Source organism: Fonsecaea monophora (genome assembly GCF_001642475.1).
Source record: "Fonsecaea monophora strain CBS 269.37 chromosome Unknown Scaff90, whole genome shotgun sequence".
Classification (NCBI taxonomy): Eukaryota; Fungi; Ascomycota; class Eurotiomycetes; order Chaetothyriales; family Herpotrichiellaceae; genus Fonsecaea; species Fonsecaea monophora.
Genome location: NW_019174021.1, coordinates 84,383 through 98,189, shown reverse-complemented (window position 1 = coordinate 98,189; position 13,807 = coordinate 84,383). Strand labels below are relative to the sequence as shown.

At 50.9% G+C, this 13,807-nt stretch overlaps 4 protein-coding genes across 4 annotated transcripts; 1 reads left to right on the top strand and 3 right to left on the bottom strand.

The window, feature by feature from the left end:
• Positions 1-973: 973 nt before the first annotated feature.
• On the bottom strand, positions 974-2,152 carry AYO21_09315 (hypothetical protein; the record flags this gene model as incomplete). The annotated part of the gene is made up of 1 exon (XM_022659252.1): positions 974-2,152. One exon carries the CDS (start codon positions 2,150-2,152, stop codon positions 974-976), a length of 1,179 nt encoding a protein of 392 aa, XP_022508460.1.
• A 645-nt stretch (positions 2,153-2,797) lies between these two features.
• On the bottom strand, positions 2,798-7,823 carry AYO21_09314 (hypothetical protein; the record flags this gene model as incomplete). The annotated part of the gene is made up of 3 exons (XM_022659251.1): positions 2,798-7,291; positions 7,346-7,678; positions 7,728-7,823. The coding sequence occupies 3 exons, from the start codon at positions 7,821-7,823 to the stop codon at positions 2,798-2,800; spliced, it is 4,923 nt and encodes a 1,640-aa protein (XP_022508459.1).
• A 529-nt stretch (positions 7,824-8,352) lies between these two features.
• AYO21_09313 (DNA repair helicase rad15) lies at positions 8,353-10,575 on the top strand (the record flags this gene model as incomplete). The annotated part of the gene is made up of 1 exon (XM_022659250.1): positions 8,353-10,575. The coding sequence occupies one exon, from the start codon at positions 8,353-8,355 to the stop codon at positions 10,573-10,575; it is 2,223 nt and encodes a 740-aa protein (XP_022508458.1).
• A 199-nt stretch (positions 10,576-10,774) lies between these two features.
• On the bottom strand, positions 10,775-13,535 carry AYO21_09312 (hypothetical protein; the record flags this gene model as incomplete). The annotated part of the gene is made up of 6 exons (XM_022659249.1): positions 10,775-10,911; positions 10,959-11,270; positions 11,388-11,804; positions 12,493-12,666; positions 12,717-13,157; positions 13,211-13,535. 6 exons carry the CDS (start codon positions 13,533-13,535, stop codon positions 10,775-10,777), a joined length of 1,806 nt encoding a protein of 601 aa, XP_022508457.1.
• Positions 13,536-13,807: the final 272 nt, after the last annotated feature.

Genomic DNA, 13,807 nt, shown 5'->3' with positions numbered 1-13,807 from the left:
GCTGGCCCACAGGACAGGCCCAGATAGTTTGGAGTAGGCCCACATTTAGACTGTTTGTTTTGTGAATGGGGAAAGGTCAGGGCGCCAACCCTCACATCGCGTTCCCCCCAGTCCACTTAGGAGCATTGTCAATCTCACGGCACGAATCAGAAATCCTCCGACTCGAGGTGAATGCCTGGGAGTGATCTGTCTTATCGAATCGTCATGGGGAAATCAACCAGAGGCACATTTCGCCTACAGGGTCGTTGCTGTGCGATGCGACTTCGTTTTGCCAGGAATGTTGGCTGGCAATCTCGTTGATTCCTGCAGTCATTATTGGACACTCTTTTCCTCGGTCCAGATTCGAGGAGTAAAGTCCTTGCTCAGGGGGCGAGAACAGTCGCGGGAATCTTGCATCACTTGTTGTAGGAACTTCGTTGGAAACAACTGTTACAACTAGTGACCTAGGCACCGTTTGACTTTGGTGCTCGTTCTACCTAACAAGTAGGTACAGAAATTCGTTGACCCACAGGGTTGATAAGTTTCCTCGCACAGAAACACTGATTGTTTTGGTTGATTGTTGCTGGGGCGGGGATTAAAATTGGAGCGAGTTACGCCACGGCTTGTCGTTCCAGCCAGCGTCTGTGGAGTGAGTCTCATATGTAGGTAGGTAGTTTTCGAGGGCCAGAGGGCTGTCCATCAGTGGAATGGGCGCTATCGCGGTATGTCGATCTCAGAAATATTTTGGACAACCACAACGATTTGGGGATGGTAAGTTGATGAGGAGCGCAGGCAAGTGCCGAGGCCGCAGTTTGGAAGTGGAGGTGCACGTGATAGACACTTGTTTGCGCCCCATCCATTGGAAACTCTACACCAAGGTATATTGAGTACATACGACTAAATGCTCTGCTTTGGGTATTCGTCATGGATTCAATGACATCAGTCCTTCATAGAATCGAGTGATCTCGAGCAGAAATGTGATCAACACGTCCACTTAAGACGTCGGCGCGGGTAAATCCTTCCAAGGGGACTCCTCTTCAAACGCTTTCCAACCCCAGCAGATGCAATAGTGTTTGGCAAGAAGGACGAATTCCTCCACCTCATCCATCCACTCCAAGCCTTCAACGCGTTCCTTTTCCTCCAGTGTTATCCATCTTTGCCAAATGAAGTCTATGTCCGCGGCCTGTGCACCTCCGCCAGAGCCTTCCCCATACCCAAATGTTCTCAGCCGTCTTCTCTGCTCCTCCAGACCAGCATACTTCTCCAGAGTCTGCAGTTGTATCCCTCGACCCATCAGATTGCTTACCATGGTCTTACCGAACGGGTCATGTGGACGGATAGGCTCATAGATAGCGATGGCTAGAGGTGTCGTTTCCGGAAATAGCTTTGAGAAGTAATTCAGTACCGCGTCGGCACCCTCAGGTGGCAAGTAGACGAGACAGCATTCTGAAATTATCAAGGTGGGAAGAGTGATGTCCATGCCAGTTAGCAATCCTTCCTTCTGTGGGAGATATCGGAGGTCCTGAGGATGGACGAGGTAGTCAGAGGAGACCAACGCAGCCGCGTCGTGGGAAACCTGCACGTCTGCTCCTCGCGTATCTACCTCAGCCAATTGCTTGGCCGCGGCTTCGAAGCTTGGGCTGCGCAGTTGGGTGATCTTTCGCCTTGTGTTGGCTTCGAAGTCGAGTTCGTGGTAGACCACGTCACCTTTCCGGCGTTTCTGCCTCAAGCGAAAATATCGGGTGTCACTGCCGGCTCCTAAGGAGATGATCTGCTTGCGCCCCTCTCCTGCCGAAGATAGGAAAGTGTCGACGATGCGGTCAATGCTCATCGTCCTGACATAAGTTCCTGTAGCCGGTAAATTGAGGACATGGACCATGTTCGCAGCCAGAGACCTACCTCTATTCATGAGTGGTAATCGTCTTGAGACAGGACCCCCAGTGTGCAATAGCGCAGAGAATGGGTCTTCGAGGTACCCAGCATCTACGGCGCTTTGTCGAGAGGTCGCAGCGTCGATATCCGTGTTTTGCACAATCTCATCGTGATGAATTTGGTTGCGACCTGATCCTTGGCCGACACCCGCCTGTGTATTGTGATCTGCTCGACCCCTCCCCCGGCCACGTTGGCCCCCTCTGCGAAGAGAGTTGAGGTTTGGGATAGCCGGCGCGGACATAATTGTAACTTATAGGAGAGTAACCTGTACTTGCCGAGGAAATAAGCTGTCAGGCATTCAACATGTACTAATGCGCCGAAAAAGCTACAGGCAAAACAATTTGAGAGAATGCGCGGCTTTATGTAGACACACCGTAACTGGTAGTTTTGCCGACTTCTTCAACTCAACTCGGGAATTTGAATGCTACGACGGTTCTTAGTAATTGAAAGGCTATAGAGACACAGAGGCCAAAGAATAGCATTTGCAGCCGGTTACTTTATGGTATGTCAGTGCTTGTGGTAAGCCTGACCAAAGCCTTTACAAAGAAATCGTGTCTTCAGCCATACAAGTTCATTGACTCAACTCAAGACGAGAGGAAGCCTTTGCGAACCTCGTCCATCCTCACGTTAACCACCTAACAGAGGCTCCAGTTCAGACCCTTGCACGAAGCTTGTGTGGTGGAGGGTGAGTTACACAAGACATGGTGGGTGAAAGCTCCATGTCATCTAGAGGTAGAAGTTGTGCAATTGTACAAGTAAAGCCATGAAGGCTGGGCAAGAAAGGTTGGCGCATGAGAAATGCCGTGGACCTCATGTAGTCAAGATACCAAGTCACCAATGTCTGCATGCTGCTCTTTGTGCTGACAACATCCCCTAGATCTGCCATTTAGGCGTAGTTGAAATTGTTTCGACACAGAGGACAACTCGAGCTATTGGAACTTTTGAACCATCGGAAGAGACAGGCTCCATGAAACGTGTTGCGACAGGTTCCACAACGTTTGTTCGGGGTTTGCATATCTGTGCCGATGATGGAGTAGCAGATGGCACACTCACTCTGGCCTTTCAGCGCACCCTGAACATTGCGTCGGAAGGCAATGAGACCTTCGATAATGCTGCCGGTGCTGAAGATGATAATCTGAAAAGTCCGTAACCACGACTGCCAGTTCTTCTCCGAAACACCTACTCGGTTTCGGGAAGACACGGCCGGAGAGTCCAGAGGATATGATTTGGGCAGAGAAATCGCCAAAGATATGGGCGGTGATTCAGGATCTATGGCAATCGACGCCACCACTTCAGAGCCACTGAGTGATGTCTTGACCGTCATCGGGGCATCCGTCTCCTCTTGTGATTGGCTTTGTATCCAATCGCTGACCGCTGCTGCCGCCGCTGATATCAGGGCTGGAGCGAAATACCTCTGAGTCCAGCTCTCCAACGGCGACTTGATTCGGTTCTTTTGCTCAATGAACCAGCTTCGCGTGAGTCCAGGAAGGTATAACAGACAGCAGTAGTAGAGATGTACAGCCAGGTGCTGTTGCTCTTGTTCATCTGTTTCGTCCCTATCAAGTTCAAAGGATCTGATGTCGATTTTCGAAGCGTCAAGTGGGCGGCTGCTTGTGATCCGGCACAGATCGCAAATTAAATCTAGAAGGCCTCCGAGTGTGGCATTTTCTTTGATATCTGTAGTGTAGTACGCCCGGAGCTTGTACGACGCCCTTGGAAAGTGATCAAAGAGTAAGTGCCACGAAAGCAAATAACTCTGAAGCGAGGCTGCGACTCCTGGGCTCGGCGTCCGTGGCGTATCTAATAGCACACTCAAGAGTTCCGATGGGAGGTGAGAAACTTTTGATTCGAGGGCAATGTCTAGTGAAATTTGTTGCTGTTCGGAGGGGATGGACCGGTGCAGAAGGTCATACGCAGCTCTTCGGACTGGAGCCTCTGGGGACGACACGAGCGCGTATAAATGTGCATCAGGCCGCACATTGACCTGTGAAAGTTGCCTTCGAAGTAGTTCAGCTGTAATCTGACGCGGCTGGTTGACCTCATTGCTTGGTTTATTGAAGCTGTTTAAACAATGCAATAGTCCATCTTCTAGAGCCGGGTGTGAGACTTTCCAGGCTTCAACCAAGTCTTCGTTCGCGTCCTCAGCAGTGGCAAGATCTCTTAAACGTCCATATACCCGCAGTGATGCATGCAGCAGAGCGAGATCGTTGTTCAAGTCACTGCCAGTTCGCCACAAGGCATCCAAGCTTTGCAGAACGCGTTCCCAGTGCTCGCCATAGATATCTTTGGTGGCTGCAACACTTGGCTCGAGAAGTTTCATGGCCATTGTTTGACAAGCTAGTCCAGCGGAAGCGTCGCCCGCTACACGTTCAAGTGTTTGCATCAAGAAGATCTGCCGCTGATTAGGAATTGTCTCTAGCGGTCCAGATTGTCCATCTAGGAGAAGGTCTAGCAAAATGAGTGCCTGCAAACCCTTGCCGCCTGTATCAGGGGGGGTTAAGTCGGTTCCGGTGGCAACCAGCTCATTGAGTAGTTTACGGCCTTCTTGCGAGTTGATAAGATGGTCCCGAAAGGTGCAAATCAGACTAGCTGACCGCGCAACCTCTTTTAGTCGGTACATGTCCTTCATTTCCTCTTTGAGCGTGGACGTTATCGATGCAAGGCCGTGTTCGTCAATGTAACGCGATACGACATCGGTGAAGGTCAAGCTGTAATAGAAAGCCCGCGGGTCTAAGAGCTTTATGGGACGGACCTCCTCAATCCATATTTTAAGCATCCTATCGTCTTGAACCCACTTCTGAATCATAGAATTACCTTGTGCAAGTAATTCGACCGCCTCTTCCGTGATCTCGTCGGTCGTATTTTGCCAGAGATCACTTGCAGCCTCAAATGTCAACTTCTGATTGACGAATTGTAGAGCTAGGGGATAATAAGTGCACAGCGTTTGGAGTTGCTCCTCTGATTGGTGGGTCATCAATTCGGTGTCGAGTAGTATCTTTGTCACATAGAGAACAAGCCGAAATAACAAAGAGAATTGGTCGGGGTCTTCGAATGGCTTCTTGTGCGTGACAGCTTCCGCAGGTTGAATCATGAAAACTAGTCCGTGAAGAGGGGTTGTGATTGAGAGTGGAAGAGGTGGTGGATTGTGCATATGAGCTTCGAGAGCAGCACTCCACTGACCGGAAGACGGGAAGAGGGTGTCAATCACGCTATGTTCGTGCGGTTTTGCAGCTTTGAGAGTGTCTTTCGCGAGATCAATGAGCAAGAGGATGGAAAGAGGGATACCCTTCCCAGATAGTTGGTCTGCTATGACAGCAGTGGAAGAAGCTACCGTAGACGATGCTCCTGTAGGCAATGTTTTGACCTTTGTTATGAGCGAGGTCGCTAGGTCTGCTATTTCCGCGTTGTCAGAATCGGAGAGAACGAGTAGCTTCGTGACGATAACGCTTTCTATACTGGTGACGAAAAGAGAATGAGCCGACCGCTGCTCGCTGAATATATTGAGCAGGAACCGAAGAAGTGCGAGCTGTGACACCGGGTCGGCGTCGGGTGACAATTGGGCCAAAATCGTCTGGCAGCAATTCTTGTGCAAACTGGATGGAACGAGTTTGGAATTCATTAGTACACTTCTTACAATATCTTGTGCGAAGCCATTCTCGAGTCGTGACGATATCTGGTGTATGACGAAAGGCTCGATTTCAGGAACTTGTACGATATCATCCTCAGAAGATTGACCTAGAAGTCGAGCAAGCGCTTTAATGCTGGCATCCGTTTGTGCACTCATCAACTTCGTGAATGCTTGCTTCAGATTCCGATGGAAATGCAGCAGGATCAAGGACAAGTACTCGGCAGACGGGCTTGTGAGGAGGTCGACAGCATGTGAGTCAAGGAACTCTCCAAGCGAATTTGACGTTATTGTTTCCATTGGGGATGTGACTGCTTCGAGAACAGCGGCTGCTCCATATGGTTTGCCATTTCGTGCTTTCAAGAGTTGCAAAGCAGCATTCAGTAGAGAGTTATCTGACTCCTGAAAGACGTCCACCACATACGCCAGGTCAGATGGGGACAGAGATTTGTCCCCGACAACAAGGGGCTTGAGGCGGAACATGCGTTGGGCCTGCGCGATCACGTTGTCCTGTGATTGTGCGAAGTCTTTCGAACTTACAGGCAGAGATAGCTTCATGCTAGTGGTGAGTTGCTCACAGCAATGGTCCCATGCCTTCTTGAACGAGAGTTGGCAGTCGCATCGAATGAGTTGGACGAGGATAGAAGCCGTAATGTTGACGTTGAAAGTTCTGGGAATATCCCACGCAGTTTGCTTAGGATCTTGAACAATATATTGGTAGACCAAAGGCAGGACATTTTGTTCCAGTAGTAAGGCTCTAGACTCGTCATCTCCCAACAGGCGGCTTGTCCAGAAGGAGATATCAACATAAGAGGGCCAAGCGGTTTCAAGGTTTTGGCGTGGTTCTTCACTGCTAGTTATTCCCATTCGTAACGACTCAAGCAATGTCGTAGCGTCATTGACGTGGACACTCCCATTAGTGGAAACCGCGCTCCAAGCCTGAAGTGGAATCTTCCTGAGGAGCGACGCAATGTCAACCCAGAAGTCCGCCGGACCTCGTTGTGAGCCTTTCCGCAGGTATTGAGAAATTCCCTTCGACACCGTTGTTTTTGATGAGTAGTCCTTGGTCCACACCTCTGGCCGGACTGAGGTAAGAGTCAGAAGCGCTTCTGACAGTTGACGGGATGATCCCAGCTGGCTGTGGTGCAAGGCTTTGCCAATGAAGCAAGCACTCAGGACTTTCCAGTCCAATTGCTCAGGGATCACATCTGCGCAGATGCTGACGAGGCCACAAACTGCTCTTCGAAGATTGGGATCCTCGTGCGACGAATATTCCCAAAGTCGTTTGTCTACCACAATCATCCCGAGACTCTCGGGAATTTCAGGCTTGCTGGTGTCCGACTCTGGGACGAAGTTGACCTTGATAGTTTGGCTGAGCATCTGCATGGCATTTCCAGCAACTCGAACAAACTTTGCTTCCGAATCATCTGGCGTGGTCGACCGTTCATCACTCAAGGTTTGGGGTGTCTGGACCAAGATGGCATCGTTGGCGTACTGTAAAAGGGCATTCCTGTACACTTTCCATAGAGCCCGTCTCTTATCCTCTGTCGCAAACACAGCCGCCACCGATTCCTGGGCAGTTCGTGCCACCAACTTGTCATTGTCATAGCAGCCAGAAAGCCATGCCCCTATCACCTTTGGTAGATGAGGTGCGATTCGTTTGCCGGTGAGAGCAGTGATCGAGCCTTGCAGGGCATGTGCAAGTTGGCGTACTCTGCGTGCATTGTCGATGGAAGTACGTGGATATAGGGTGACCTTTGCAGACAGCGACTCAGTTCCCGGTCAAAAGTATGAAACGAGAAGACCTACCCATGCTTCCGGGAGGCCAGAATCAATGCTGTTACTCGAGGTCAACGAGTTTACATAGTCCTGTAACTCCTCAAGGGCTTTTGTCTTTGTAGTGCTGTCCTTTTTGCCAAGATTTCGGAAGCACACAACCAGATTCGGGTTGGAGACACTGCTGAGATCTGGTTGTTCGGCAATGTAGGATAGCGAAGAGGGCGCAGTCTGGAATGGCTGTGGTGAAGCGCCGAAGCCGAAGGCCGGGGTCGAGGACGACCCAAAGGCAGCAGAAGCGGCACGAGCACTCGAGGCGGAGGCCTGTGACTTGAACTTCTTGCTCATGCCGCCGTGGTCGTCCTCCTGGGACTTGTGGTGTTTGAGAGGATGAAGCACACGATTAACGGTAGACTTGCAGGCAGTCTTGTGGGGTGGGAAAGGTGACAAAAAGTTTCCGAATTCGAAGATTGATAATGACGTCGCTCATGAGATCGCCCAGCCGGGACATTTGCTTGTCGCCTGGCTGTGCCTGCGACGCGTGCCCACATCAAACAGTGGTGAACCTGCAGCCTTACTGGGCAAGTAGATCTAAATCTCAACTATCGCCGCACCTGTTGCTCGCCTGTTGCTCACCTGCTCAACTCAGCTTGCTCTAAGGGCATCGAGCTCATGACATGCCGCTATTGAATTGATCGCGCAACAGAATCTCTCAGCCGAAACGGACGCCAAAAGGTGGTGGCCAGTCCAGGTCATGGTCTCAACATGAAATTCTTCATCGAGTATCGTCACCTCTATCTTCCCTTGATAAAGCGTGTCTGACAGCTGATAGCGATCTGCCTGTTCTCTTCCCCTACCCTCGAATCTATCCCGAACAATATGCGTACATGTGCGATCTCAAAAGGACCCTCGATGCGGGGGGTCACTGTGTACTGGAAATGCCTTCAGGAACTGGCAAGACCGTCTCCCTATTGTCCCTTATTGTGGCATACCAGCAACACTATCCCGAACATCGCAAGCTTATCTATTGCTCCCGTACCATGTCGGAAATCGAGAAGGCTCTAGCTGAGTTGAGAGCTCTTATGAAATATCGGGCCAAGGAACTCGGTTTTGTCGAGGACTTTCGCGGTTTAGGCCTGACCAGCAGAAAGAATCTATGCCTACATCCTTCCGTCAAGCGGGAGAAGAGCGGTGCTGTCGTCGATGCAAGATGTCGGAGTCTCACAGCCGGCTTTGTAAGAGAGAAAAGAGAGCGAGGAGAGGATGTCGAGATCTGCGTCTATCATGATAATCTGGATCTCCTCGAACCACACAACCTGGTTCCTCCAGGGGTGTTCACACTGGATGAACTGATAAGGTATGGTGAAGATCATAAGCAGTGTCCCTACTTCTCAGCACGGCGTATGATGCCCTTCTGCAACGTCATCATCTATTCCTACCATTACCTGCTCGACCCCAAGATTGCGGAACGTGTCTCAAAAGAACTGTCCAAGGATTGTATAGTCGTCTTCGATGAAGCCCACAATATCGACAACGTCTGCATCGAGTCATTGTCCATTGATTTGACCGAAGACTCTCTAAGAAAAGCGACTCGGGGAGCGAACAACTTGGAACGGAAGATCGAGGAGATGAAGGCTTCCGACGAGGAAAAGCTTCAAAATGAATATCAGAAGCTCGTGGAAGGCTTGAGAGAGGCAGATGAAGCACGAGCCGAGGATGCCTTCATGGCGAACCCCACCTTACCTGACGATCTTTTGAAGGAAGCAGTTCCTGGCAATATCCGTCGAGCAGAGCATTTCGTGGCATTTCTCAAACGCTTTATCGAGTATCTGAAGACCCGAATGAAAGTGTTATACGTCATTCAGGAAACTGCTCCCTCATTCCTCGCACATCTCAAAGAGCTGACCTTCATCGAGCGCAAGCCATTGCGGTTCTGTGCCGAACGACTAACATCCCTTGTCCGCACGTTGGAATTGACCAACATCGAAGACTACCAGCCATTACAAGAAGTAGCGACCTTTGCCACTCTTGTTGCAACCTACGAAACCGGATTTCTCTTGATTCTGGAGCCCTTTGAGACCGAGCAAGCGACAGTCCCAAACCCCATCTTACACTTCGCATGCCTTGATGCATCAATCGCGATCAAGCCTGTCTTCGAACGGTTTTCCTCTGTCATCATTACTTCTGGAACTATTTCGCCCTTAGAGATGTATCCGAGAATGCTCAACTTCAGCACCGTGACGCAGGAGTCCTACCCAATGTCACTTGCAAGGCGATCCTTCTTGCCAATGATCGTCACCCGTGGCTCTGATCAACAGTCTATAACATCCGGCTTCCAATCTCGGTCGGATCCAGGTGTGGTACGGAACTACGGCGCTTTATTGTACGAATTTGCAAAAATCACCCCGGACGGAATCGTTGTCTTTTTCCCTTCTTATCTCTACATGGAAATGATCATCAGTATGTGGCAGGGAATGGGTATCCTGGATCAAATCTGGACTTACAAGCTCATTCTGGTGGAAACACCGGACGCCCAGGAGACTAGTCTGGCATTGGAGACTTACCGCACTGCATGTGAAAATGGCAAAGGCGCGATCTTGCTCTGCGTCGCTCGGGGCAAAGTGTCTGAAGGTATCGACTTCGATCATCACTATGGACGTACTGTGCTGTGTATGGGCGCACCTTTCCAGTACACGGAGTCGAGGATCTTGAAAGCGCGTCTGGAGTTCCTGCGAGAGAATTACAGAATTAAGGAACAAGACTTTCTGTCTTTCGACGCAATGCGGCACGCGGCCCAGTGCTTGGGGCGAGTCTTGAGGGGGAAGGATGACTACGGGATCATGGTTTTGGCCGACCGTAGGTTTCAGAAGAAACGTACCCAACTACCTAGATGGATCGCGGAAGAGATTACCGATGCTCAAACCGGATTGAGCACTGATGCCGCTGTGGGCATGGCAAAGAAGTTCCTAAGGAGCATAGCTCAGCCTCTGGGACCCGGGCAGAAATTGCCTGACGGCTCAACTAAAGGTAAAGATAGCTGGGACCTGAAGGAGCTGGAAAATTTCCAGAAAGAGCAACAGGCGAAGCGAGGCGAAGGCGACATGGGCAGAGAAGATGCAACAATGCACGATTATATGCGCAGCGAAGCGAATGGGGCTCCAGCGCAGAACGGTACCAATGGTCATGTTGGTGGTGTCGATGACTTCGACGAGGTTATCGCTGATGAGGAATTGCTTATGGCGGAAGCAATGGTCGTGGAATGAAGCAACCGACATAAAGCCTGGTTTCCACATCGGATCAACAGAGTCATTCCCCCACCTCTCCAGCCCAGCTCCGGTTCAGCTTCTTGATTATGTGTTGAACGGGCCAACCGGTCCTCTTTTGGCTATCCAGAAGGCGGTTGACCAATTCCCGTCGAGCGTCGTCTCTCGACAACCATTGTGCGCCTGGAGTGACACAAAATCAGTTCGATGGTTCCAAACTGTTCGCAGAAAAGGCCATCCCACATATGGTGCGGGCGTGTGCTTCAAAGTCCCCTGTATTACCGGTGTTTAGACCAAGGAGGATCTGCGCGACATGCCAATATTGCCTTGCAGCGACTAAATCTGGTCAGGTCTGGAACAAAATCCACAGTGTATCAGCTCACCGTGACAATCCTCGAACATCTGGATTTTGGGAAATACGCCTTGGTGGGACTCATGGTAAGGCTTGAATGGTATAGACGAATTCCAAGCACTGACGGCTGATTGTAAGCCGACGAGAAGGTCTGAACCTCCCGCGAAAACGGCGTTGATGACACGGGCCAAGAGAATCGTGATTTGATTTGCATAGTTGTCATCGCGATGCAGTTCGATGTCTATTGCTCCAACCTCGATTTTTAAGGGACAGCGGTTGATGAGCGAGAAGGTGATATCTTCGCGGAGATAATTCCACAAACCGGCCCTGAGCAGCGGTTCTTCTGGCAGGCTACAAGACAGAGACGGTATTAATGAGAATGCCCCAAAAAGATGGCGATTAGGATCCTCCTCCTCTGACGCCGATTAGCCAATATCAACTTGGAAACTCCTGTGCTTACCTGCAAGAATTTCAAACGATCGCAGCAGACATGTTGCAGCCAAGGCTGTCCCGTCCTTGATTGCTGGGGCTGTTTCGGTGAGTCCGATCAAAAGACGCAAGCAGTGAGCATGATGTTTTTCTGGCAGCGACTTGGGCACATCGTGAGACGTCCGACTCTTATGTATAGCTGCAAATGCAATGATGGCGCTGAGCAGCAAGGAGCTCTGCTGAGCTCTGCTGCCCACGATACTTTTGAAGGCCTGGTCAAGGTCGTTCAGGTCATACCACGGAGCCAGTGTCTTCAGGTAGTGTACGAAGTAGTGGGCGATCTCCTCGTCCTGCAGTCTCACACGAGGCTCGTCGAATTGCTCGATGGTACCCTTTGCGCCTTTCGTTCGTCTGCCAACATTCTTCCGGGGTTGGATCTTTAAAGGCGCTGTGCGGTCACACCAACGCCCGCTTCTTTCGCACCGAGAACACGTCGGCAGCTTTTCGTCCCCTTTCACCACTGTGAGACACTAGCGGTCGACGTGAGTGCCTTCTTACATTTCAGCTTCCGAAGTCTGCATGTTCTACTACTCCCGGTTCATGAGTCTCCAACGCAGGTCGAGGAGTATTAGGGCTCACCATGCTTTGTGTCAAATCAGCCATGAGCACACGACAGGGTATGGATGGACCACTTGCATGTTTTGCTTGCTATCTTGGCCATGTTTTCTTGTTCACGAGCGACTAATCGAGGGTGCGTTGAGGTTGATCAAGATACTTGCACGAGAGCACAAACTAAGCTGTCCCTTCGGGGCTGCGGGGCCAAGCCATTGGGAACCCACCCAGCCACTGGTGTCCATGCGATTCGCCTGTGGCCCTCGAACTCAGACACCTGGAGATCTCGTAGGATTTCACGAAACGCGGCCATAATAATACCACAGTCATCCCAGTCTGGACGAGCCGTCCTCTACAAGGCCGTCCCCAATGCGATCCAGCATTTGTCACGGCAGCGACGGATTCCCCGGCTCAGCGCAATTACCACCTTCCGCGCATGCTACATTCATCTGATTCCACAAGGTTGCTAACCGATGCATCAAGTTTACGCAGACCCCTAGCATACACAGCCGTCTCCGTCTAACTCTGCCCGAAGTCGTAGCTGTTCCCGAAACCTCTGTTCAGGTATCTTCTCAACGCCTCGTCTTCGCCCACAAAGTCCGTCTTGATGTCAAGGTCGCGCACACTCTCCACCAGTGGTCGTAATTCTTCAGCAAGCTCCAGCCTCATCTGATTGCGATACCAAGGGGCAAAATGGACTGCTATTGATTAGTGGAAGGGGCCTGTAAGGGAAAGAAACGTGACATACTCATCGCTAACATGATTCTCACGTCTGAAGTCGTGTTTGGCATGCCAGCATGCCAGAGTCTCAGATCACGGATGATGATGCTACCGCTGGGAACGGATGGCTGAATGGGTGGGTTTGTTTTCGACCTTGCTGCCAGCAACGGAGCACGAATTCTTCCTGATGCTCGCTCGCCGTGTGCCCCTTCCTGCGCCTCAATCCCGAAAGCTTCATGTGTGCCCAGCCAAACTTCAGTCGACCCGTTCTCAGGAATCATATCAATCAGCGGCACGTTGACCACCAGCGCGAAGGGATGGTCAGGGTGTGCGAAATCTGCGTCTGAGTGGACAGGTTGTCTCTCGGCAGGAGAGTCTGATGTGGAGGGCATGGCTGAATTCCCAGAGCAGAAGGTCAATTTGGGACGGGGCCCAAGCACGGCCGATGTTATCTGGGTGGCAATTGGATCTAACATATCGCATATCAGCCAGCAATCACTGGGGTTCGGGCTCATCACTTACTCAGAAATACTTCCGGATGGAAGTATTCCTTCACAGGAGGCGCATCCTGTTGCAGATTCCCTTTGTTGTAATTGAAGGGACTATGCTCGCCCCTCGACCGCAACTCGAATGCATCCTTGACCATCTTCTCGTTCAACTTGCGGAGAACACCAGTGTCAATAGCATTTTGGACAATTACAAGCCCGTCATGATGGACTTGTCGGACTGCCCTCTCGAGGGTCTGTTCGCTAAGTTTGCCCTGAGATCTTTCGGCCAGCGTGGCCTGTATAGATGCAGGCTGTGCGTGCAGTGACTTCGCGGTTGAAAATGTTCGGAGTTTGCTCATGGTTGCAAGGCGTGATGTTCGAGAAACCAGACTGACAAGAAGGTTCATGCTGTTCAGCAAGCAACAGGGTATTCCAGCACTGGATGATCCAGGTTGAAGAGAAAGAAAGGTAAGTCATGGTGCTTTCCGATGGCCGTCGAGGAGATTTAATTGCTTCCTAACGCCCTGCTAACAGATTCCTCATGAAAGTTAGAATTTCCCGACCCTCGGCCAAAGTTGTCTGTCAAGGGCAAGGGCAAAATATCCTCCTCACCGCCCCACATCATGCGCAG